Here is a 26,176-nt window from a genome sequence, read left to right on the forward strand (position 1 = left end):
GGTTGTCTTATGAGGAAAGGTTGGTCAGGCTAGGCTTGTATCCATTGGAGTTTAGAAGAGTAAGAGACGACTTGATTGAAACATATAAGACCATGAGGGGTCTTGACAGATTCGATGTGGAGAGGATCTTTCCTCTTGTGGGAGAATCTAGATCTAGGGGTCACTGTTTAAAAATAAGGGGTCGCCCGTTTGAAATGGAGATGATTCAAAAATGTTTTCTCTGAGGGGGTCGTGAATCTTTTGAACTCTCTTCCTGAGAAGGTGGTGGAAGTAGAGTCTTTGAATATTTTTAAGGCAGAGGTGGATAGATTCTTGGTAAGCAAGGGGGTGATAGGTTATCGGGGGTAGGCGGGATGCAGATTTGAGGTTACTATCAGATCAGTCATGATCTCATAAAATGGCGGAGCAGGCTTGAGGGGCCGAATGGCCAACTCCTGCTCCTTGCTCGTACATTAGTTGTGGCACATTCTCATCCATTCTCCAGTAAATGTTTGGCTCAAGTTCACCAATGGAGGACCAAGGTGCACACTGGCATAACAGCATTTATTGCAAATATTGTCATTGCAGGAAATTATTGGCTAAATGCAATTAGACTTATAAGTTTGTGGATACTTTTTGGATTTGATTTGTAAAGTTATGCAAGAGAAAGGTCACTGAACATTCCATTGTGCCTGAAATAATTTATTTTGTGCTTGCAAATTGGAACTTATATTAAGACTATACATTCCTAATATGGGGTTAACACATTTTCACACTGGTAACCATCCCACCTTCTGCTTTTAAATAGGTTTGTCAATCTTTTTATTCATTAGATGACTTTCATCAAAATGTATAGTTCTGAGCAAGGATTTATTTAATTAACAATATATTAATACTGATTGTGTTGTAGAGTTAAATAGTTTCTGGATAAAGTTAATAGTGAGATAACTTTACCTGTCTTCACTGTCCTTTCACTGCTAATTAATCAGAAAAATGGACTCCAAACTCTTTAAGACAACTTTATTGAATATAAAATTTATGAAAAAAAAACTAAATTAGTATAAGAATGGTTCAAAATATCACAATCTCTTTGTAACTTTGGTTAACACTGTGAAACAAGAAATGGAAACACCAGTGTTTCTTGTGAGTTGTCAACTTTTTAATAATATCTGGGCATTACAAAAGCTTCAACTTACTGTTCAGAAAAAAAATCACAAATAGCCTGATTTTAGGTTGTTTTCAGCTATCCACCATATATTTGTTCTAAAAAGTAGTAACTGTGATCTGTTTTTGATAGCTGATTATTTCCATGTCTTGGTTATTACGATGTTTCAATACCATTGCATAGAACTAGTTTAGATTTGTTTAAAATATTTCTTGTATTTTAAAAGAAAAATTCAAGTTTATATGAATATGGCCCGTGTTAAAAAAACTGTACCAGTAAAGTACAGAAAGCATTTTCAAATATTTAAATAATGGTTTTTCATTCTAATTCCATCACACTACATAAATCAATACTTTAGGCAACCTGTGCCTTCACCATTTTTTCCTTAGTTCTTACAGAATAATGAAAATACTGACCTAAAAATATTGTTTCAATAGCAAAGCTGGATAATAATACTGTTGTAATTGGTCTTGGTGTAAAATTCCAAGCTTGACTTTACAACCATGAGACAATGCTATACTTAACACTTAAACAATAACTTACAGCTAAGACATATGACTATTTGGAAGAAAATAAGATAAATGATAAAAAAATGTGTTTATCCTAACAACCGAGCCAGTCAGTTTTCACATTTCCTACTTTGATAATCTTCAAGCTCTGGTCTTCCATTTTAAGGTAGTACCAATCCTTGAAAAAATAGGTGTGTCCTGTGTAAAATGAAAAAACAATGTAACAAACTTAATACACATTCATAAATGAGCATTCAGGGATTTTTCTCAGTGGTGGTTGGAAGATGCCTCATCTCTTCTCAGTATCAAAGGTTAAGAGTTTATGCAGAAATTACTAGGTTAGATGGTGAGTTCTACCATTCGCTCGGTATGGTGCATTAATTTGGAACACTGCCTTTACTATTCATTTTTATAACTTTGAAACAAATGTTGACATTTGTCAAAACAAACTATTGTCATTACAATATATTAAGTCTAATTTACATATGTGTTTTATATAAAAGAGAAAAAAATAAGAAATATGCCTATCAGATCACAAATTCCATTATATCAAGTGCAAGATTGCTTGGCTTCCTTTTCGTAACCAGTGACATTCTATAGCTTCAGTCTATTTCACGGAACTATGGCTTACCATTTCCAAGAGACTCAAGGGCACAATCCAAGCTGTCTGGGACACCATTCCAGGCATCTGCAATTAACTTAGGGAATCCAACATCCATTTTTTTCTTCACTTCATTGTATCTGTAAGTTTGAAATATGCACCCTTTAGTCTTAATAAGGTCTTCATATTAAGTTATGAAGTAACGTTATTGTATTCATTGTATGTTAATGAGATATTGCCAATGTAAGAATATCTGTAGCTTGTGAAATGTGAGGCTTCAGAATTTGCACTTTTAAAAACAAAAAATAACTATGCTACTAAATCTATGAACCGAAATAAACATTCCTCTGATTAATATTTTGGAGTTTCAGCCTACCTCCAAAACTTGTCACCTGCAAAGATGTAAGTCTTCTTGTTTTTCTTCCAGTTAAAAACTGCATCAATTCGTGGCAAGTCTTCTGGTAACCCAAGTGTGGAGATTTTCTTGGGATATCCTTTCTCCAGGTCACTGGCACTATAAATCCAGTGCTGATCTCCTGAATAAAGAGAACCAAAGTTTACTAGTAAAGTACAGTGATTAACCTTTCTTAGAGTTAGCATGTATGTGTTCTGCAAAACAAGTAATTTATCAGCCACAATGAATCTGAGTAAAGATATATTTTCATCTTGTAACAGTTGAATTAAAGTTCCGAATAAGAGATTGATAAATAGTCTTATCTAACATTATTGAAGGGAGGTTTACACTTTAGGCCAGGCTACTGCTTTGTACAATACAAGTGCTTTATTCTCTTTCACATTTAACATAATTCTTGGTCATTATTGCTTCCATGTGTGACCTAGTGGCAGCGAAAGGTCAAATTGTAGAGAATGTTTATTCTTGAAATTTCCTTACATTTACTCCAAAATTGTGCTTAGCTCAGAATTTCTATAGTAGTTCTACAAAAATGATGTTAAAATTTTTGTTGTGCATGGGCCTCTATTCTTTGCCATTTAGATAGTTACTGTTTTTTTTAGTAGCAACAAATAGTTCTAAAAAGTAAATAATGGCCAGGATTTTCTGCTCCCACCCGCAGCAGGAATTGTCAAGGGCAGAATGATCAAATAAATCATTTTAATTCAATATATTTGTATATTTGCAGAATTTTAACCAAAAATTGACCAAGGTTTGGATCTGTATTCACAAGTTGTTTTTGACAAAATAACATTTGCATTGCATAATATTTACTGAATCACAGTAATCAACATTGAAATGAATACCTGCAAAGAATACAGACTTGTCATGCAAAGGCTCCTGATAGGCAGCATCCATTTTTTCAGGCACATCAGACCAGTAAACAGCAACTAGCACAGGTCCCGTGGGTTTGGTCCGGGGATTTGTGGTTCTCCACAAGAATCTAAACAGCACAAAAGATTTTAGGGAATGTACAATGGGCTTATTCATCAGCACATCTGCTTCTAATCATCATAGGCAAAGTGAATACCCGCAGTGGAAGTTCATAATTCCCTATGTCTGTAAGAGGTTGTTCATTAAAAAAATTATTTTTTTAAAACATCTAAACAAGATGTTTATGGAAATTTAATAAAAAGATCTGGAAAAAAATCTATTTGACTTCTTTGGCAAATGGGAGAATAACTCGGCCATCTTTAAACTAGTGATTCTACCAAATTAATGTAAATGAGCTAATTACATGCAGAAGTCTATACAAAGTTAACCAAACTTGTCCAAAGCAGTGATAAGGAAATGAAGTTATAATGCATTTATAATGAAAATGTCCTATTAAAACTGATTTCATCATTGGTAACTTTTTGTAAGACATAAGTAATGTTAATAAGGAAAATAACATTAGAAAATTTTAGAATAACAGTTATAATGTCAATGGTAAGAGATAATTTGTATTACTGTTACCCAACAGTCAGATTAAAGTTTAACTCATTAATACATTGAAGAATTAAAATATTTGCTTGTGGCGGTTCTCACTTTAGCTGTTGTCCCTCTCTCCTTTAAATCTGCCAGCATCATACCCTCCTCAAAAAACAAACTTTTGATCCCACTATTCTCGCTAACGTACCATCTCCAACCTCTCTTTCTTTTCCAAATTCCTTAAACATATTGTCACCTCACAAATCCACTACCATCTGTTCTATTCCAGAACTCCATGTTTGAATCCCTCCAATTAGTACTGAAGCAGCTCTGATATCAAAGTCACATATGGCATCCTGTATGATTGTAACAAAGGTAAACTTTTCCTCCTCTTCTATCTCGACCTGTCTGACGCAGTTGACCACACCATCTTCCTCCATCGCCCCTTCAATGTTATCCAGCTGGCTGGGACTGCTCTAACCTGGTTCCATTCTGATCTATCTAATCATAGCCAGAGAATCACTTACAATGGATTCTTTTCCTGCTCCTGCACCAATACCTCTGGTATTCCCCCCATGAATCAATCCTTGGTCCCTTCTGAGTTCTCATCTATTTGCTCCCTCTCAGTGAAATCATCCAAAGGTACAGTGTTAGTTTTTACACGTATGTTAACAACACGCAGCTCTACTTCACCCACCATCTCTCTTGGCTCCTCTACTGTTGCAAAATTATCAGGCTGCTTATTCAACATCTAGTACTGGCTGAGCAGAAGTTTCCACCATTATATATATTGTGAAGACTGTCTCAGCTCATCTGCTGCAGAAACCCTCATCCAAGCCTTTGTTACCCCTAGACTCAATTATTCCAACGCACTTCTGACTGGTGTCCTACATTCTACCCTCCGTAAACTTGAGGTAATCCAAAACTCTGCTGCCTGTGTCTTAATTCGCAGCAAGTCCTGTTCCCCTATCACCCATGTGCTTGCTGACCTACATTTGGTCCTGGTCATGCAATGTCTTGACTTAAAAATTTGCATCCTTGTTTTCAAATACCTCCATGGCCTTGCCCCTCCCTATTTTTGTAATCTCCTCTTGGTCATAATCCTCTGAGATATCTGCGCTCCTCTAATTCTGGCTTCTTGTGCATCCTCAGTTTTAATTGCTCCCTCATTGGAGGCCGTGCCTCCAGTTGGCTAGGCCCCAAGCTCTTAAGTATACTCCCCATGCCTCTCCGCATCTCCACCTCATTTTCCTCCTTTAAGACACTCCCTGAACGCTCCTTAAAACCTAACCCTTTGGCCAAGCTTTTTGTCATCTGGCTTAATGTCTTATGTGGCTCATACTTTGCTTTATAATGTTCCTGTGAAGCATCTTGGGACGTTTCACTACATTAAAGATGTTAGATAAATATAAGTTGTTGTTGTGATTCTGCAGCTACATGATTTAAAGTAAAATTGCCCCCTTAAAAAGAATTTACTACAAAGTTTTTCCTTCAGTGCATTTGGGAACACGGGCATACATGGAGAAAAAAAAAATCATGACGGTAAGTGCCTGAATTCCTGAGATCTGAGAGCAGCCATGATAAAAATTTGTCCCTGATAAAATGACTAGGCTTCATGGATGCTTAGAGATCCTTTTACAATCGATCAAGGTCCTGTGCAACTTCCAATCTCTTCTTTTCCACAAACATGCCTAACAAATAAACATACTATAGAATTTTTGATCCTCAGTGTTGAAATCTGGCTGGGATTATAAGGCATCACCAAAACTCCAATGTTTCAATCTGCATTGCAGCATGGCTGTTATAATTTCAGGTACAAACTGACAAAATAGGCCTGTGGATTTTGGTTAGTCATGGTTTCAAGGGCAGAGTGATCATTAGTGCCCACAGTGTTGCTGCAGGTTGGGTGCCTTCCCTTTGTCTTATGGGATGCTGCATTCTGAATTCTTCCCAATCCCCCATACACGATAATAGATCACACCGGCACTTGTTGTTCAAATCCTTTGCATTTGTTGTGCTCCAGGATTATTGAGATCTCCAAGAGTGTAAACAGGGACTAGAACTTTTGGAATGCCTCAGGTGCATTCTTCACACCAGCATTCTGTGCAGATATATTGGATTAGTGCCAAAAGCTGTTACCCAGGTGCAACAACAACTTGCATTTATTAAAGTGCTTTTAACTAATAAATCATCCCAGGGCACTTCACAAGGGCGCTATCAAGAAAACTTTGACACCTAGCTGCATAAGGAGATATCAGGAAAAGGAGGCAGCCAAAAGCTTGGTCAAAAGACATGTTCTGAGGAGCATCTTAAAGGAGGAGAGAGAGAGATAGACAGGCAATGGTGTGGGAGTGGGAAGAGAAGACAGTGCATGTGATTCTCTGGCTAAGACTGGATAGTTAAGAATGGAACTGGTGAATGCAGTCAACCCAGTTGGACGGCATTGGAGAAGCATTATAGGAGGATGATGTGGTTAACTGTGTCAAAGGCTGGTCGAGAAAGACGAGGAGAGATAGCTTAGCACAGTGACAGAGGATGTCATTTGTGATTTTGTTAAGAGCTGTTTCTGTACTGTGGCATGGGCAGTCATTTCTAGCAATTCTTTTGATGCTACTTTAGGTAATAATTTTGTAAAGTGCTGCTGACAGTTCAGCGAAATCCCTTCAGTACTGAAGATGGTGTAATGCAGTATGGGGTATCCTCATTAGCCCCTCTGATCTGTTTGGCTTTGCGCTGTGGTGAATCCCAGAACAAGGAGTGAGGGTTCTTTGCTTATAAAGTAAAAAGTAGTCAGGTTCTGAGCAGCTCACAGTCCATCTAATTCCAAATTATTGTCCTGGCCTCCTTAGCAATGAAGATAACACACCATGCTCAAATTTTCCAATACGCTGTGTTCTCTGCCAGAAAGGAAAGACAGGAATAACACAGATGCTCATCCAGTTGTAGTTTCAGAGCTCAGTTTAATCAGAAGAACTTTGGAAAACTCAAGGCGGGGAAGCTTGCCTTTGTTTGGTAGTGTAAAATGGTGACAGAGAACAAAGAACATGTTTTACACCTTATCTAATTTTTATTTCCACTGATTTATTTAATTGTAAATTTAAAGATAGATACAAAATGGAAAAAGTCCTTACCGATCTTTGAAGAAGAAAATCTCTCCTCTGATTTGTGCAATTGCATCAAAGACCAAGTTGTCCTCGCATAGGTTCATAGGAGTGACAGGACCCTGTGTTGGTGGCAAGGGTTTATCGGTTGGTGCACCTGAAGTGAACCCAGAATATACAAGATTCGTTTCCAGTTGGATAAATCAGTAGGATACAAAAAAGACAAAGGTTGTGTCAGCAATAATGCTGCTGATTGCTCAGCTCTTTCAGCATGGCAACAATACTGTGTCAGTGGGGTGACATGTTAATGCATCAGTTGAATACTATATCATGACTATAACTGGAATTTTTCAGACTGTGTGACACCTTTCCCACCTCAGCTACGTTTGGAAAGGTGGTGGCAAGGTAGAGCTGCACGTTGTGAGCACACACGTGAAAGCTAACACTGTACCTTCAGATTGATAACTAGGCTGGTCCCTGATGGATAGTTAAGTGGTTATCACAGCTATTCCCTGACAATGCTACAACCTGTATTATAGAATTAGTTTTCTGCTGCATGGGAGTTAGAATAAAATTGCAATGTCTCCCACAAAAAAAGGAAGTTTCTTGACACTGTGCTTTTCGCATTATCGAACTGTTGGGGGGAGGGCGTCAAATCTATATTTAACTACTTCCCTCATGATTCTCCTCCTTGATGTAGCACTATGGCTTGCAGTCAAGTCAGTGAATATTTTCTTAATAGCTGTAGGAGTTTAAGATCTTCTGGAATTGCAACATACAAAACAAACTTTAGTTTTCCTATTATTAATTTAGTCTGCGGCTGCTGTACCATAAAGCTTCTGAATGCCGAGAACATCGTCATTTGAGAGTCTGAAGTGTTTGCTGTAGGTGTAGATTGGGGCCATTAGTGCTCCAGGATCTTGGGAATGCTCCAAGCCAAGCGCGTGACCAAACTCATGAGCAGCAACAAGGAAAAGACTGTAACCTACAAGAGTTGAAAAAGGAAAATCACCTTTTTGAAAAGATCCATAGAGGAAAGGCACATCATATCTTCCCATGTTCATTTATTTAACTACTTATAATGAAATTAATTAACTGTTAGCAAAGACTATAAATACATTTCAGCTGTGGATATGCACAAAGCCCACGCCTGTTGTTACATTGGCCATGATCATCTGCTAGCCTGTCTGATCCATTTCTGGAACAAGTCTGCCCAGAGCACAGGGAAAGACCTAGGAATTAGTCTGGGAACCAGATACAGTGGGTTTCAGCCTCATCTGTGAGTTTCCAAGAGGAGGCACAGGGGCTCCATAGAATCTCTTCACCCTAAATGTGACCCATAAGAACATAAGAAATAGCAACAGGAGTAGGCCATTTGGTCCATCAAGTTTGCTCCACCATTCACTAAGATCATGGCTGACCTGATTGTGGCTTTAACCTCACTTTCTTGCCTGTCTCACATAATCCTCGACTTCCGCATAGATCAAAAATTGTCTAACACAGCCTTGAACATATGCAATGACCCAGCCTCCACTGCTCTCTGGAGTAGAGAATTCCAAAGATCATTGACCCCGATGAAATTCCTCCTCATCTCTGTGTTAAATGGGAGACCCTTTATTCTGAAACTGTGACCCTATTCTGGATTCCCCCATGAGAGGAAACATCCTCTCAGCATGTAGCCAGTCAAACCCCCTCATAATCTTATAAGTTTCAATAAGATCACCTCTCGTTCTTCCAAACTCCAATGAGTTTAGACCCAACCTGCTTAATCTTGGTTCTTGTGATAAAAGGGTTGTCTTATGAGGAAAGGTTCTTTGAACTGCTTCCAATGCAAGTATATCGCTCCTTAAATAAAGACCCTAAGAGATTCAGAGAGTTTAGCTTTCAAAAACTGTGAATTTCCTCTCCCAGATATATAAGCAACTTTTAATGTTCCCTAACAATGTTTATAGCTGTGAATGGTGATGGTGTGTAACAGATCACTCAGGTTGTCCCAGGTACTTGGGCAACATGTACTTTAACATGCATGTTGTAGTCTGGAGCTATGAATGGTGATGGTTGAGGCTACAACTCTCTTTCCATCAAATGGCTGACCAAGAATTTCTCCCGCTTTTACTGCCTTTTGTTTGTGTTGGAAGGATTTGCAGGTTCAACCTGTTTGGCCATGTTGTGTACACATCTTCCTTAGCTGTCAAGTCGTGGGGTGGAGCTTCTGACTCAGGGGAAGGGGCATCACCCACTGCCCCCAAGACTACCCATCTAGCTGTGAGTACCTTGTGCTAAAGTGCTCCATTCCTTTCTGAGTATGATTCAACTTACCACTGTCAGGGCAGAATCCCCACTTGCTGTCTTGGTCATAGCTTCCAGTGGTCGCACACCATATCTGGCCATCATTACGTCCGTTAGTTGTGCAGGAATCATATGTTTTCCCAAGGAAAGTGAAAGGAAATACACAAGGTTGACCATCTGAGTTTCCTCCAACTGTTGACAAAGCTGAAATGCAGAAATCAGACAGATGAGCAAGATTTAAAAAATTACACACCAACAAACTAGACAGTTGGAGAAGTTTTCAAATAAGGGGGGGGCGATGACATTTAGGGCACTGAATTAAAAATAATTTTTGTAAAGGTCCATTCATTAAATGTAAAATAAAAAGGCTCATCTGCATTAACTATGACACTAAAAAGTGTGATGTTCTACAAATGCAGTTAAAAAAGTTAGCCTGCAGTCTGAACCATAGTTATGAGTTGATCCACTGTTGCAACAACCAAATCAGACTGGCTTATTTAAAATTTACTTAAGGAGACTTTAACCCACAATTTTTGTCATAAGATACTTTGGGCTCTTAATTGCCGCCCCTGTGCTCACTGCCCTTTAATTGACTGCGTGCAGGACCCGAGGCCGGAGGCCCAATCTGAGGGCTGGCAGTCCCACCAGGAGAGGGGGGTTGCTGCTAAGGCAGGCAGGCAGGGAGTGTGACTCAATTGCTTGCAGTGAAGTCTTCAAACAAAGAGGCTGATAGACCCATCAGGGTAGAGGGGAACTCTCCTTCTGCAGGAGCAGTCAGAGACGCAGTTGCAGCTTTTCATCCTGGTGGCTGTCGTTGCAGCATGGACCCTCTGGGGGTCTACTACCAAGAGGCTGCTTCGATTAAGTTAGCAGCTGCCATACTCAAGGAGAGCTCTCTGCTCCGACAGCTGGAAAATATCAGTAACGTCACAATATGGCCTCCAATTGGTTGCCCGCCTCTGTATAGCAGGCAGCCAACCTGGTTCCTAGCCCACCCCTGGAGGTGGAAATGCATTGGTGAGCTGTTGCGATGTGGCTCCCCAGCCCTTATTCTCCCAGCATCCCTGTCCACAACGTCGTCTCCACAGGACCATGAAAATTCCGATCTTTGAGTCAGTTGGAGGGCCTGTTCGATTCAAGATGATCACAGCATAATGCAGAAATGCTCATTGAGTTCATTTTGTGAACATAAATTTTGTCGTACAGATTTTTCTTCATCCCATTCCCTGATAGATGGTGATGCTGTTTTCACAAGTGGTGGAAGATCCTTTTCGAAATACGATGCATATTTGGATGTCTAAGTCATATTAAAGTGTGGTGGTAGTAATTATCTTGAGTAGATAATTTTGCCAAAGTCTGTTTCCTTTTTTGAAACAAAGCACATTTTTGCCAATGGTAATCACAACTGAAAGATCAGACTTTGTTACATTGCATTGCAGAAGTACCTTGAAAACAGATATGTGCCACCATATTGTTCATCTGACTAGCCTCCACCAGCTTTATTCTTGGTTGCTATTGCACCAGGAGGGTAAAGAGAAACCTGTGGTTGGTGAGTATGATTGTTCTTTGCACAGCACAATATACAATCAATAAACTGTCAACAGTCAAAAGTTGCACCCATTCTGAAATGCGAATGTCAGCACTAGCTGGCCCTGAGTTTTATCAAATATTTAACATCCCTGGTGCTAAACATCTCAATCTGCGTGAACTCCAGGGTCAGAGGTCAAGTTATTTGGCGATGGTAGATGTCAAAGGACCAGTGGTCATCCTTAAAATTGGCCTGCAATTGAAGGGAAGGGAAATGGCTGGAAACAGACAAGAGGAGAGCCGTAGATGTCTACAGCACAGAAAAAGGCCCTTCGGCCCATCAAGTCTGCGCCGGTCAAACAAGTACCTAACTATTCCAAACCCATTTTCCAGCATTGGGCCCATAGCCTTGTATGCCCATGGCATCGCAAGTGCACATCCAAATACTTCTTAAATGTTATGAGGGTTTCTGCCTCTACCACCCTTTCAGGCAGTGAGTTCCAAATTTCTACCACCCTCTGGGTGAAAAAATTCTTCCTCACATCCCCTCTAAACCTCCTGCCCCTTACCTTAAATCTATGCCCCCTGGTTATTGATCCCTTCACCAAGGGGAAAAATTCCTTCCTGTCTACCCTATCTATGCCCCTCATAATTTTATACACCTCAATCATGTCCCCCCTCAATCTCCTCTGCACCAGGGAAAATAACCCCAGTCTATCCAATCTCTCCTCAAAACTAAAACTCTCCAGCCCAGGCAACATTCTGGTAAACCTCCTCTGCACTCTCTCTAGTGCAATCACATCCTTCCTATAATGCGGATTCCAGAACTACATGCAATACTCTAGCTGTGGCCTAACCAGCGTTTTATACAGTTCCAGCATAACCTCCCTGCTCTTATATTCCATGCCTCAGCTAATAAAGGCAAGTATCCCATATGCCTTCTTAACCACCTTATCTACCTCACCCACTACCTTATGGGACTGGTGGGCATGCACACCAAGGTCCGTCTGATCCTCGGTACTTCTCAGGATCCTACCATTCATCATGTATTCCTGTGCCTTGTTTCTCCTGCCCAAGTGCATCACCTCACACTTATCCGGATTGAATTCCATTTGCCACTGATCAGCCCATCTGACCAGCCCGTCCATATCCTCCTGTAATCTAAGGCTATCCTCCTCACCATTTACCACCCCACCAATTTTCGTGTCATTCGCGAGCTTACTGATCAGCCCTCCTACATTCGAGTCTAAATCGTTTATATATACCGCAAACAGCAAGGGACTCAACACCGATCCTTGTGGAACACCACTGGACACAGGCATCCAGTCACAAAAACACCCCTCAACCATCACCCTCTGCTTTCTGCCACTCAGCCAATACTGGATCCAATTTGCCAAATTGCCTTGGGCTCTTACCTTTGTTATCAGTCTCCCATGCGGGACCTTATCAAAAGCCTTGCTGAAGTCCAAGTAGACTACGTCAAATGCATTGCCTTCATCTACGCACCTGGTCACTTTTTCGAAAAGTTCAATCAAATTGGTCAGACATGACCTCCCCTTAACAAAACCATGCTGACTGTCCTTGATTAATCCCTGCCTCTCCAAGTGTAGATTAATTCTGTCCCTCAGAATTGCTTCCAATAGTTTCCCCACCACTGAGGTTAGATTGACTGGCCTGTAGATCCCTGGTTTATCCCTTTCTCCCTTCTTGAATAACGGTACCACATTGGCTGTCCTCCAGTCCTCTGGCACCTCTCCTGTGGCCAGAGAGGTATTGAAAATTATTGCCAGTGGCCCTGCTATCTCGTCCCTTGGCCCACTCAACAGCCTGGGATACATTTCATCCGGGCCAGTTAGAACCTCCTCCCTTCCTGTGCTAATTTCTTTAATTATATCACAGTCCTTCTGCCTGGTTTCTATACCCACGTTGTCCCTCTCACTTGTGAACACCATCACAAAGTATTCATTTAGAACTCTACCTACGCCTTCCGGCTCCACACACAAATTACCACTATGGTCCTTAATGGGCCCTACTCTTTCCCTAGTTATCCTCTTATTCTTAATGTACTTGTAAAATAATTTTGTATTTTCCTTTATTTTACCTACCAATGTTTTTTCATGCCCCCTTTTTGCTTTCCTAATTTCCTTTTTGAGAACCCCCTACACATTCTATACTCCTCTAGGGCTTCTGCTGTTTTGAGCCCTCGGTATCTGCCATAAGTCTCCCTTTTTCTCTTTATCCAATCCTGTATATCCCTCAACATCCAGGGTTCCCTGGATTTGTTGGTCCCGCCCTTTGTCTTTACTGAAATATGTTGGCCCTGAACTCTCCCTATTTCCTTCTTGAATGAGTCCCACTGCTCTGACGCAGATTTACCTAAAAGTAGCTGCTCCCAGTCCACCCTGGCCAAATCTGATCTTATTAAAATCAGCCTTCCCCCAATTTAGAACTCTGATTTCTGGCCCATCCTTGTCCTTTTCCATAACAACCTTGAATCTAACGGAAATAAAAACAAAAATACCTGGAAAAACTCAGCAGGTCTGACAGCACCTGATGAGTTTTTCCAGGTATTTTTGTTTTTGTTTCAGATCTCCAGCATCCGCAATATTTTGCTTGAATCTAACGGAGTTATGATCACTATCTGCAAAATGCTCCCCCACTGATACCTCTACCACTTGCCCGGCTTCATTTCCTAAAATTAAGTCCAGGACTGCCCCTCTTTTTAAGGACCTTTTACATAATGGCTTAAAAAGCTCTCCTGGATGCATTTTAAGAATTCTGCTCCCTCTAAACCTATCACACTATGACTAACGCAGTTAACGATGGGGAAGTTGAAATCCCCCACTATTACTACCCTGTTATTTTTACACTTCTCTGAAATTTGCCTACATATCTGCAATTCCATTTCTGACTGTTTGGGGGCCTATTGTACACTCTCAGCAATGTGATTGCTCCTTTTTTGTTCTTCAGTTCTACCCATATGGTTCATTTAAGAAGCCTTCTAAGGTGTCATCTCTCCTTATTGCTGTAATTGATTCCTTGATCAATATTGTGATACCCCCTCCTCTTTTACCTCCTTCGCTGTCTTGCCTGAAGACCCTATATCCTGGAATATTGAGCTGCCAATCCTGCCCCTCTCTCAACCATGTCTCTGTGACAGCAATGGCATACTTCCACGTGTTAATTTGTGCCCTCAACTCATCTGCCTTATTCGTCGGACTCCTTGCATGAAAATAATTACCATCCAACCTTGCCAAACTCCCTTGTGCCTTAACTGGCCTATAATTTCTATGCCTTCCAGACTCACTTGCTCTCTCTTCTAATTTTGGCTGTGCATCTCCCCCTGATGAACCTCCTCTTGGGATCCCATCCCCCTGCCAAATTATTTTAAACCCTCCCCAACAGCACTAGCAAACCTCCCCGGAAGGATGTTGGTCCTATTCTGGTTCAGGTGCAACTCGTCCGCCTTGTACAGGTCCCACTGCCCCCAGAAATGGTCCCAATGTCCCAGAAATCTAAAGCCTTCCCTCCTGCACCATCTCTCCAGCCATGCACTCTTTTCCGATACTGTTTGCCTGAACTTTGGCAGCACATCTAGCAGAGCAGAGAAACTTTTTTTTTAGAAGTTAAGGACACCCTATATTAAATAGCAATGCTGGAATGATATGGAAAGAAGTGACAGTTTGAATGAATCTCTTAGCTGGGCCCAAACTAGGAAGCAGGCGTAGAAGATATTTTCTAGGTATACAAGGTTGCCAAGGAAATTATATTAACTTGTAGCTTCATTTTAAATCTCGGCATAAGATGCATCTTAACTATACTTCAATCTAAGCTTGGTGCATCACCACAAAGGGGGCATGCACTTACAAGTTTGCAAACTGTTAAATCTTTTAAAATTCTCCATTTATTCCTGGGCACTGTGTTGTCATATCATCACATTAATTGCACAGTTCATTAAATGAAGTAAGTAAAAATAGCAAGTTGGATTTCAATACAATCAACCAGAACGTTCTACGTCCACACACTAATGTTTGGGCACTTCATGCACATTCCTCTGTCCACCATATGCTATTTTCATATTTGCTCATTGGAAAAGGCTGCTCATAGTAAGAGGTTGTGCATGCATGGCCCTTGACTCCTTCGGAGGAAAGATCTGTGGCAATTTGAGCATGGAGGCATTACAGTGAATGGGGGCGGGTAGGATCAGATACCTGCCCTACGTTCCAGAACCCTTTTTTTTTCAGGAAACTATTTTAAACAGCTGAAGGGGCTGAATGGCCTCTTTCTGCACCGTTACTTTTCTATCGTTTCTAACATTTCCTTAGCCCATGAACTGTTCAGTTGTTGCTCTCACATATGGAAAAATTCCCTTGTTTGTATGAGAATTAGGGTATTAATTAAACTAGTACAAAACCAGCCTACAGGTTTTAAGTGCCCAAAGTTCTTCAGGTTATCCTGCATGCAGCAAGTGTTCCACACACCTCATATCTCAGCGTCCCTGTAATGCAGTGAGTCAATGCCCAATGCATAGCAGTGTTACGGTGTTGCCAAGGGTTATATTATTGGTTCATGTGTTTTCAAGGAATGGCATGGTTAAATAACAAATGAAGAATGGCACAGAAGTTGTGTAACCCGCCTTTTAATCATGTATTGCGCATGAATTGGTAGTACCTGGGTCTGGGCAGAACCCGTATTTTCTGTCTGTATCATAATTGCTGGTTGTGCTACACCACCGGTAGCCATCTGTTCTTCCATCTGTTGTGCAGCTGTCATACTGCCTGCTTTCAAAGGTAAAAGGAAATGAGCATGGCTCTCCACCGCTATTTCCTCCCATAGTAAAGAGTGCTGTAAGGAAGCAAGACATTTGTATATTATTACAGGCTCACTTTTAGAGGAAACAACAAACCAGCTCATATTTCACCCCTTTTCTATTTTTCCTTAGTTCTGTTAAAGAGTCATGCGGACTCAACTGTGCTCCCTTCCACAAATGCTGCCAGGCCTGCTGAGTTTTTCCAGGTATTTCTGTTTTTGTTTTCGATTTCCAGCATCCACAGTTTTTTGCTTTTAAATCAGACTTTTATCCTGCTACAATTTAGTTCCAAAATTGATCATACAGAAGTGGAGAAGAATATTCCTGACTTGTTATTTACTTCGAATGGTCTATGAATTTAAAAACAGCTTCATTTTAATGTTGTTACTGTTGAGCAACATGAACATCTGTTTCAATGACTCATATTTAACATCATCCTGATCCAGCTGCAGTAAATTGGTTGAACCCTAGGTTATTATGGATACTGCCTGCTGGTTAAAAGTGCAGCTTAAGATCAATTATGGCTATGATAGATTTAGGCATGCTGCTGACTCATATGAATATGCAGCAATAAGAAGTACAAACACACATCTTTTGGGCTTGAGTGAAATCACATGTCTACAGTGCTAGACAAAAGCATAAAAAACAACAGCAGAATAATGGCACCATAAATGGAAATGTTCAGGTTGGTAGAAGTGCTGTTCTCAGCTAAAAACAAGTTGCAACACTTTTTCCAGTACGTTAGTTGGAGTATAACTACAAATTATTCAAATTGGTACACCTCACAAAAAATACTGTTATTATTGTCAAAAGAGCCTTTTCTGTACCATTTGCATTTGTGATATTCTATATCATATAGCGTATTTCACTAAACTCACTGACCACAATTGTTAGTAACTGCAAGCTGGATTTTATGGAGGGTACAGGGGTCCTGCCACTGGGGCTGAAAGCTGGTGGGGGAAGGGGGGCTGGGGTGGAGTGAACCCACTTCATCCACTTCAGCTGTCAGTGGGACCGGGGGCTGCATCTTGTCAGTGGCAGCCAATGAAGAGTTCGCCACTGGGGCTGCTGTCCCTATTAAGTATGGTGGCCTGCCCCCACTACTGCTGGGGTTTCACCTTAAGGATGAGGGTGCACTGATGGCCATGTACCCTCAAAGTCAGGTAGGTGGGGTCTGGGGGCTCCAAGGACAGTTAAGGAGGCGCCGGCAAGGGGATGAAGGGGTGGTTTGCTGAAGGAAGGCGGTGCTATGGCCATGGGGTTGGCAATTGTTGCCATGGGGCCCTTCTGTGTGCCAAACAGGGCCCAAGAAGGTGGGTCATCCCCAGAGTCTATCAGGAGGCTGCCACAGTTTACCTGGCAGCCTTCCAATGTGGCATAGGCTACCCTCCAGCACCCCAATGAACAACCCCCCAAGCGCTGGTAAAATGCCAGCAAAGGCAAGACAGGCTCTCAACTGGACATTTAAGTGGCTCAACTGGGCCCTGCTTGGGCAGGCCATCTGCATCTTTCTCCCTGCTGGAAAAATGGCATGGCCCAGGAAGATGACAGGAACACCAACCGTCGCCTTCCTGAGCCTTTTTGCCAGCCTACCAGGCCATCCCCAAAGGGGTTGTAAAGCCCAGCCTTATGAAACAGAACTTGGTACTTCAGTAGATAAAATCGCCACCAAGTGTGGTAACGAGCCACAATGATCAGGAAGGCTCTAGGTTCAATCAAGAGACTGAGTTAGATGATCTCAGTAGGTTGCCCGTAGGGTCGTTACAACTTGCCTCAATAATTATGGACTAAATTATGAGTAAGGCCAGCCAGGTTGCATTATTGACTAGACTACAGTAACATGGGTGTGTGGAGCTGTACTCCAGCATAAGTCCCTGATTTTAGAGAAGGAGCTTGCAAATGTTAAATCTGTTTCTCCCTCCACAGATGCTGCCTGACCTGCTGAGCATTTCCAGAATTTTCCGCTGCCCATAGCTTGCTCATCCATAATTCATGTCCTTGCGGACCAAAATTGGTTCCCAGTTTTGCAAATTCTCCAATTTCAAATTTTTATTCTCATGTTTAAATTCCTTCATGGCCTCAACCCACCCTAACTCTGTTATCTCTTCCTGCCTGACAACCTCCCCACCAAATTCTCTGTTTTCCAATTTTGGCTTTTTGTGCATCTATTCTTTCCCTGCACCCTGTTGGCAGTCATAACTCCTGCTCTCTGGGCTCCAAGCTCTGGAAGCCTCTTTCTAAACGCCTCTGACTCTCCACCTCAGTTAATGTCCTCTGCAAACCCAACCTCCTTGACCAAGCTTTTGATCACCCTTCCCAAAATCTCCTCCTTTGACTCGGCATTTATTTTTGTCCATGTATACCTCTATGAAGCACTATCACTCATTTTTCTACATTAAATACATGAAAGTTGGTGTTGATGAACTGAAAATACTTAAAACAGAAAACTTACATTCATGAGGACAGAATCCATATTTTGAATCTGCATCGAAATGATAAGTTGTGGAACACCAGGGGAAGCCATCACTACGACCGTCAGTAGTGCAGCTATCGTACTCCTTCCCATTGAACATAAAAGGAAATTTGCAAAATTCACCTTCTGCATTCCCATATCTTGCCCTAATAACTGTAAAATACAAATGTAGAAAGACTCACTGAATTTCAAATCACCAATTGCGAACTACATTAATAAATATTGTAAAATTGCGATTATAAAGTAAAATAATTTTAGTATCATGTGATCAATATTAGCCTGTGCTGTATTACGCAAAATAGTAGATATTGATATTAGCTGTGGTCATAGTTTCTGTGTAGATTAAATATGTGGATGGTTACTCAAGGAATTTGGTGATCACGAAACAATGCTTGAAAACTGAGCAACATTAAAACTCATCTCTAATAAGTGGTTGTGTTATGGTCAGTAAGTATAGTATAAATTGAGACAATTTGCAAAGCATTGGTTATGGAAAAGATTAACATTTAATGACTGGATTCAAGTCAAATATGGACAACAAATGTGTGACTAAAATGAATAAAATGTTAAACAGATGTTAGCGTACCTCGTCCTTCACCCAACGTCCAGAACTCATCATCATCGAAATGAGAATCACCACCAATTCCTTTCGCTGGGGCAAAGGCGTGTGCCAGTAACCCATCCTTCCCATCGAATGGGTATCCATCACCATGTTCTTGACAAAGTTAAAATTGCACCGCATGGTTATACTCCATATACATCGCTATTTTAAGTTACAATAACAACTTTGACCTTTAACTATCTGAAAAACATTTTACTATGTTGGTTGCAGTCATAATCTCCAATCAGAACACTTTGAATCTTCATTGGTGGCTTGTTCCACAAGCTACATAGGTAGCAGTTAACTTTTTCAATTTTCCAGTGCCATTGTAACACAGAAATTCATTAAATAAGATGTGTAAGAGATGACAATAGCAAAATTTGAATAGAGCATAGAAAACAATTTAATTTATATTTGCATTTTGTTCACATTAAATTTATCAATTATTTTTCCTTACTATGTTTATTAATATTCCAGATGTAGGTGTTTGGGAAATGATCTGCAAGTTTGTGGATGATATAAAACTATGTGTGAGTGTTAGGATTGTAGAGAACAGTTAACTGCTGCAAGAAGAGCTCAATTGCATTGGGGGAATGGGCCTATGATTGACAAATGAAGCTCAGCTTACAAAAGTGAAATGTTATGCATGTCGGCAGGTCTCCCTACAGGGAACAGAATTGCAGCCAGTGGTGAAAGAAAAAGATCTGGGTGTTGTAATCACTGTTGAAAGGTTCAGGATCAGTGTTGTGAAGCTATAACTAAGTCAAACAGGATCCTAAGTTACAATCAGGACAATACACTACAAAACAAAGCATGCACTTTGTCTTTGCGTAAGATCTTGGTTGGGTCTTAGAATATAGTACTCAGTTTTGGTCTCCTTATATGATGGGGCATATTGAGGCTTTTGAAAATGTGCAGAGGAAACCACAGATTGATTCCTAGTTTAAAAGACCTGAGCTACCCAAATAGGCTCATACTTTAGAGTAGCATGGACTCAGAGGCATTTTGATCAAGGTTTATGAAATAACGAAAAGACGGGATTGTGTTTACATGGGTCAGCTTTTTTTTAGTTAGATAGGTGAGGAGGGCCAGTTACATGTTGCGTAACTACAAAGCCAAGTTGCACGTTAGTCAGCCCTCCTTTTCCAGGAGAATAGTGAACCTGTGGAACAGTTTTCAAACTCAACGAACCCTGATTTGCTGCATTCCTTCATGAGAGAACTGGACTTCTTGCTGGTAGGGGTGAATATCACTTTGTACAAGAGGTAGATACCCTATAATATAAATTATGGTCAATGTGATCACAGAATTGTTATGGTGTAGAAGGAAGCCATTTGGCCCATTGAGTCTGCACCAGCTCTCTGAGCATTTTAACTTAGTGCCAATCTCTTGTCTTTTCCCCGTAACACTGCACATTTTTCTATTTAAATAATTATCCAATGCCCTCTTGAATGCCTCAATTGAACCTGCCTCCAACATACTTCCAGGCTGTGCATTCCAAACTCTACTCGCTGTGTGAAAAAGTTTTTTCTCACCTCACATTTGCTTCTTTTGGAAAACACTTTAAAACTGTGCCCTCTGGTTCTCGATCCATTTACGAGCAGAAACAATTTCTCCCTATCCAGGCCCCTCATTATTTTGAAAACTTTCTTCAAATCTATAATCGCCTGCCCTCAATTTGATTGACTTAAAGGGGCAAGAGAGGGATTTTCAAGGCCTTTCTCTGAATTGGCTTGGGCTTTGATCTAGACTTTTTTTGTCTCTCCTTGGAAATTACAGGGCTTCAAGTGGGTACGAAGTGTCTCTCTCAGGATCCATATGGCAGAACAACTATAGGGAACAAGCTGAATGGACTTTTCCTGCCTATCATTTTCATGCATTCATACATGAATTTTCATTTATTATAAAAATGACATTGTCTTTGGATATTGAAGTCCTCTTCCAAAAATGTCCATACTAGAAACAGGAACAATATTACAAAATATCTGCATACAAAAGATTTTGAAAGGAGTTAAGACAACTATTCAAGTGGGATCAAGAATTGACTAGTGCTGATGGGCTGGCTGCAAAGCTGTTCACAGCAAAACTAGTTACTGGTCTAGGTCTTGGCCATGCCTATGGAAGAGACATTGAACATAGTTCAGATGCTTACTCATAAAAATAAAATCTAAAATCGGGGAACCTAAAACAAGTGGAAAGGGAGGCACAATCTCAGGATAAGGAGACAATCACTTAGGACTCAGATGAGGAGAAATTTCTTCATTCAAAAGGTTGTGAATCTTTGGAATTCTCTGCCCCAGAGGGTTGTGGATGCTCCATCACTGAATACATTTAAGGCTGAGATAGATAGAATTTTGGTCTCTCAGGGACATGGGGAGCAGGTGGGAAAGTGGAGTTGAAGCCCAAGATCAGCCACGATCATATTGAATACTGGAGCAGGCTCAATGGGCCATGTGGTCTACCCCTGCTCCCATTTCTTATGCTCCTACGTTCTTACGAACAAGTCAGCTCCTAGTGGGCAGGTTATCAGCAGCACTTTTGGAGGCACTTGCTCTTTCTGGTTTGAGAATGCTGCATGGCACAAAGGAACCAAAATCTTCAGGAAAAAAGTAAAGATAAAATGGGCAGTCCAGGCAAATGCAATAAACTGAATGAAAAATATTCAGAAAATTTACTATTAATTCCATAGCAGGGGAACCATTTTGAATCTGGTGGCTTGAGGGAAGTACAATTGTACATTCCCTGAGGTGGAAAATACCGAAACCACTCAGCTGAGCCATTTCTTACATAACTCTTTAAAGAGGTCGCATTTTTAGGCGTAGAGAAGAGAATATTAAAAGAATTGGCTTCCTCTAGATTAAACCATTACACATGGGAGGACATGACATTCTGTTATAGAAATGTTGTCTTTGTATGGATGAACATGAGAGTGCACTGAAATTCCTCGTGTTCCCCTGGTTTCCAATTATATTTCTAGATGGCAACTGGGTGGACCCCAAGTAACTGGCAGGGACCCAGGTGCAGCCAATGTTGTGAGTTCCTTAATTTGTCTCATAGGAGACAAAATCTCTATCTGCCCCACATGAAGGAAATGCTGGTAAAGAAGTGGGGAGTCCCTTTGCAGATAGTTTCTTCTCCTGAGGAGAGACTGCTACTCAACATATCAGTGAAGGCCCTGTACACTTAGGGAAGTGAGACATACTGGCCTCCACTAGTGGGGTTCAGGCCAAGCAAACAGGTGGGTTCCACCACCCTCCACCAACCACCCCGATTCCCCCCCCCACCGTCGCTTGCCCCCACAGGGAGAGCAAATCTGAGGAAAGACCAACCGCCTTATGGGGATCACAGAAAATTTCCCTGGAGAAACAGACTTAACATTTCATGCCAAGGTCCTTTCAAGCAAAGGCCATCAACCCCAAACATCAAGTCTTTCCTCTCCCCACAGATACTGCCAGCATTTTCGGGTTTTTATTTCAGTTTTCAGCATCCGCAGCATTTTAATTTTGAATGTGACTGGAGTTGGGCCTGGGCGCCCCCCCACTACCCATTGGCAAATGGAAACCAAAACTCCCAAATGCATGTGGAAGACGGATGGTAGAGATGCAGCCAGCATGGTGCTCACACCCGTTCTTTTGAGATCTACTCCTGTGGACTCTGCCAGCTGCAGTGCTGATGGATGTGAGCAGGCGCAACTCCAGTGGTCACACCAGGATTCCACTCTTGAGAAGTTTGGATCCAAAATATCTGCGAAATACAAAGTCTTTGACAAATACTTCCATTCAAATAGCAACCATTTCAAATGTCCTTGTCTGGAAGCATGGGCTAAACCTCCCCTTTCGGCATCACCTACCAATAACGATCCTGAATTTAATAACCCAGCATGGATTGATCGCCCGTGTTCCAGGAGTACTTCGGGTTTCAAGAGAAAAAAAACAATTATTACCCCAGCGGCCAAAGTTGATCATGATGTCCGCCTCTCCATCGAAGGTCCTTGTAAATGACAGAGGCGTGACGGCAGCCCATACCCGAAAAGCCCGAGCAAAAGCGTCATCCACCGTCTCTGAGTCCAGATCGTGAGTGTATCCTAAAATCCTGAGAGCAAAACCAACAGAAGCTCAGCTTGACATGAAGGGTTTGCGATGCAGGGCAGTATGGCAGGAGCCCTTCCCACAACTCCTATCATGGCTGCATGCTTACAGATGACCTATTTTAAGAAAAACGAATACTGCTCGGCACCATAGTTGACAGCAACTCAACCACTGAGTTGGCAAACGGTAGATTTCTTAAGTTTTTTTATTCATTCATGGAATGTGGGCTTCGCTGGCTGGGTCAGCATTTATTGCCCATCCCTAATTGCCCTTGAGAAGGTGGCGGTGAGCTGCCTTCTTGAACCGCTGCAGTCCTTGTGGTATAGGTACACCCACAGTGCTGTTAGGGAGGGAGTTCCAGGATTTTGACCCAGTGACAGTGAAGGAACGGTGAAAATATTATATATTTTATATATAAGTCAGGATGGTGAGTGATTCGGAGGGGAACTTCCAGGTGGTGGTGTTCCCATGTGTCTGCTGCCTTTGTCCTTCTAGATGGTAGTGGTCGTGGCTTTGGAAGATGCTGTCTAAGGAGCCTTGATGAATTCCTGCAGTGCATCTTGTAGATGGTGCACACCGCTGCCACTGTGCGTTGGTGGTGGAGGGAGTGAATGTTTGTGGATGTGGTGCCAATAAAGCAGGCTGCTTTGTCCTGGATGGTGTCAAGCTTCTTGAGTGTTATTGGAGCTGCACTCACCCAGGCAAATGGGGAGCATTCCATTACACTCCTGACTTGTTCCTTGTAGATGGGGGGCAGTATTTGGGGAGTCAGGAAGTGAGTCTTTCACCTCAAGATTCCTAGCCTCTGACCTGCTCTAGAAGCCACAGTATTTATATGGCTAGTCCAGTTCAGTTTCTGGTCAAGTTAGTTCATTCAATAGTGCCTTATCCTTAGACACAGCCATAACATCTAGGAATATATTAGAAACTCTTTCATGTTTCTCTGTATCAGATTGGGAGGCCATGCACGGTCAGAGTAACCCCATTTCAAACGCTTTACCAATCAGTTCCATTAAAACGCACATTACACAAAAACCCCGTCAGTTAATACACGCCTACCTGTAAGTTACATGATTATTCTCCCATTTGGGCAACTGTGGGAAAAAGTTGTAATTGGCCAGGTCAGGAACTCCGCATCGCGGCTTTTTCATAACGTTTACAGTCTCACTGTCCAGTTCTCCAGTCTGTGGCAGTCCAAAAAATTTCTGCATCTTCTTCAGTGTGTCGGACAGCACCACAAGATCGCACCTTTCTTTCGGGCAGCCATAGAATTTGTTCAAGTATAACTGATTAAAAACATTCATGAATACGTTTAGCGTGTGGAAAGATGAATGGAATTTGAGACAAGCATTACTGAGTTAGTTGCAAACGCTGTGAATCAGTGTTTGAGTGCATTTGTGCAAACTTTGCCTGTATGTAAGAACTTCCGTGTATTTATTCGAAAGATTGGGGCTGACCATTTTAAATTGGTTACAATTCTCACTTACATTGCAGATTTCTTCTTCGACGCTGATTTTTATGTAAAAAGCCTTTGATCATTCAGACTGATTTCGTGAACAATTTTCTTAAATGCAATTTGCAAACGTTAACCTCAATATTTCCAAATGTATGAGTAATTTGCTAGTCTTGGCCAATAATCTGCAGAAAGGAATAATCTCAGTATATTCACTCTGCAGTCATAGTGAGCCGAGTTGGACTTTGGCCATCCTTGCCTCATCAGCACGAACTTTAATAATCGGGGTTGTTTATTTATATCTGAGGCACTGAACTGGCATCCAAACTGACGAGTATTATCGTTTTGGAATGTTCGCTTTGGATAAACTAGACAGATTGAAACATGTGTTCTGTTCAATTAACTTCTTCACGTCATGTGTCAAACTATACAAAAATAATGTTTCTGTTTTGACCGCACATATTTATTGAAATAAAAGATTGATCCTGTTACTGAGGTTATTAGCGAACTCCTTTAAAAGTACTGCACGACGTTCCGCTATCTAAAACAGTTCTGTTTTCTCTGTTAGTAAGGACCGTGCACTGCCAAAACGAACAGATGTTATCAAGGCCCATTGTGTTTTCACTTCTAGACCTATAAGAAACTTTGATCCCTGGGGACACTGGGGGGGGGGGGGAATATTCGCTTCCTTCGTTTTGGCAGCTAGTAGAAGCTACAACAAATGATCAGCCCAGTAACATAAAACGCCATTTGCAAGGCACCCGGGTGTTAGAAAGTTAACGACTACCCAACTTACAGTGGCTATTTCCTTGTTTGTTTTCGTGCTGTTATCCCCTGGAAACTTGACTATGCCAGTCGGTGCCTCTAGAGTCTGCTGCACCCCGATGATTTGGAGCAACGCTACTTTTAAGACTAAGCGATAAAAGTTGCTGGTTGTTTTGATAGTCATTTTCTTCCAGTGGGAAGGCACCTATCTATCAAAAGGAATATCGCTGTTAGTGGCGTCCCTCTGATATCCTTCACTGCACAAGCATGGTGCTGCTTTTCTCTGCTTTGCTGTTACAGGTATCAGTCTGCAGGCAACAATGTGTTGTTGTTACTCGCTCCTGTCGACTCAAAATCCTTTGTACTTCCAGATGCGCAGTGGCGCGATCAATCTGCTGAAGCGGAGTACTGGCGGAAGTTGAAAAAACCCACCGAAGGAAACGCACTCACTGGCAACAGGAACACAAGCTCCCATAAGTTTATATTTGGAAATAAGACTATTATGGAAGATGAAAGCGTTTTGTTAGATAAGGGTGTTTGGTAAATGCACCAAAGGCAGTGAAACAGCTACAGGATTCCGCTCATATTGCCGAAAAATGTGTCCATGAAAATTAAACAGAACTGCAATGTGGTTTTAATTTTACAATTCAAATGTTAGATTTATATAGGTTGCAAAAGGGACACAGGATTTAACCCCACGCACGGCATTGATATTTTCCTTCTCTTTAGACAATCTCTTTTCCTACAGTTCATTGGCTATAAAGCACTTTGGGAGATGCTGTAGTAGTGAACAGCCCTATATAAATACATTTTTTTAAAAATGAAAGCAAAGAATGCGAGGCCTGAGGTGCAGCAATGGAAGGAATAGTCTCTGGCGCTACAGTCAGCAGAAAATGGTTAATAACTAATTCAAGCCATGTGGCGGATAATATTGGTCACTTTAATCGTGTTGTT

At 41.3% G+C, this 26,176-nt stretch overlaps 1 protein-coding gene across 1 annotated transcript; it reads right to left on the bottom strand.

Annotated features, from left to right (window-relative positions):
• Positions 1-984: 984 nt before the first annotated feature.
• On the bottom strand, positions 985-25,616 carry mmp2 (matrix metallopeptidase 2). The gene is made up of 13 exons (XM_078544247.1): positions 25,254-25,616; positions 24,064-24,290; positions 22,860-23,008; positions 18,902-19,030; positions 18,295-18,468; positions 15,704-15,877; positions 9,536-9,709; positions 8,046-8,201; positions 7,247-7,373; positions 3,512-3,648; positions 2,631-2,790; positions 2,285-2,394; positions 985-1,851 (listed from the first exon to the last, which is right to left on the bottom strand). Exons 1-13 carry the CDS (start codon positions 25,404-25,406, stop codon positions 1,748-1,750), a joined length of 1,974 nt encoding a protein of 657 aa, XP_078400373.1. The 5' UTR covers positions 25,407-25,616; the 3' UTR covers positions 985-1,747.
• Positions 25,617-26,176: the final 560 nt, after the last annotated feature.

Source organism: Cetorhinus maximus, chromosome 6, assembly GCF_964194155.1.
Source record: "Cetorhinus maximus chromosome 6, sCetMax3.hap1.1, whole genome shotgun sequence".
NCBI classification, from domain to species: Eukaryota; Metazoa; Chordata; class Chondrichthyes; order Lamniformes; family Cetorhinidae; genus Cetorhinus; species Cetorhinus maximus.

What these genes read in the sequence shown, in the direction of transcription:
- mmp2 (XM_078544247.1), bottom strand. Translation starts at nt 25,406, where the DNA reads ATGACTATCAAAACAACCAGCAACTTTTATCGCTTAGTCTTAAAAGTA. An exon ending in TGGATTCTGTCCTCATGAAT is followed by an intron (nt 15,878 to 18,294) that starts GTAAGTTTTCTG and finishes GCTTCCTTACAG; the next exon opens with CACTCTTTACTATGGGAGGA. An exon ending in CGGGTTCTGCCCAGACCCAG is followed by an intron (nt 9,710 to 15,703) that starts GTACTACCAATT and finishes TCTGCATTTCAG; the next exon opens with CTTTGTCAACAGTTGGAGGA.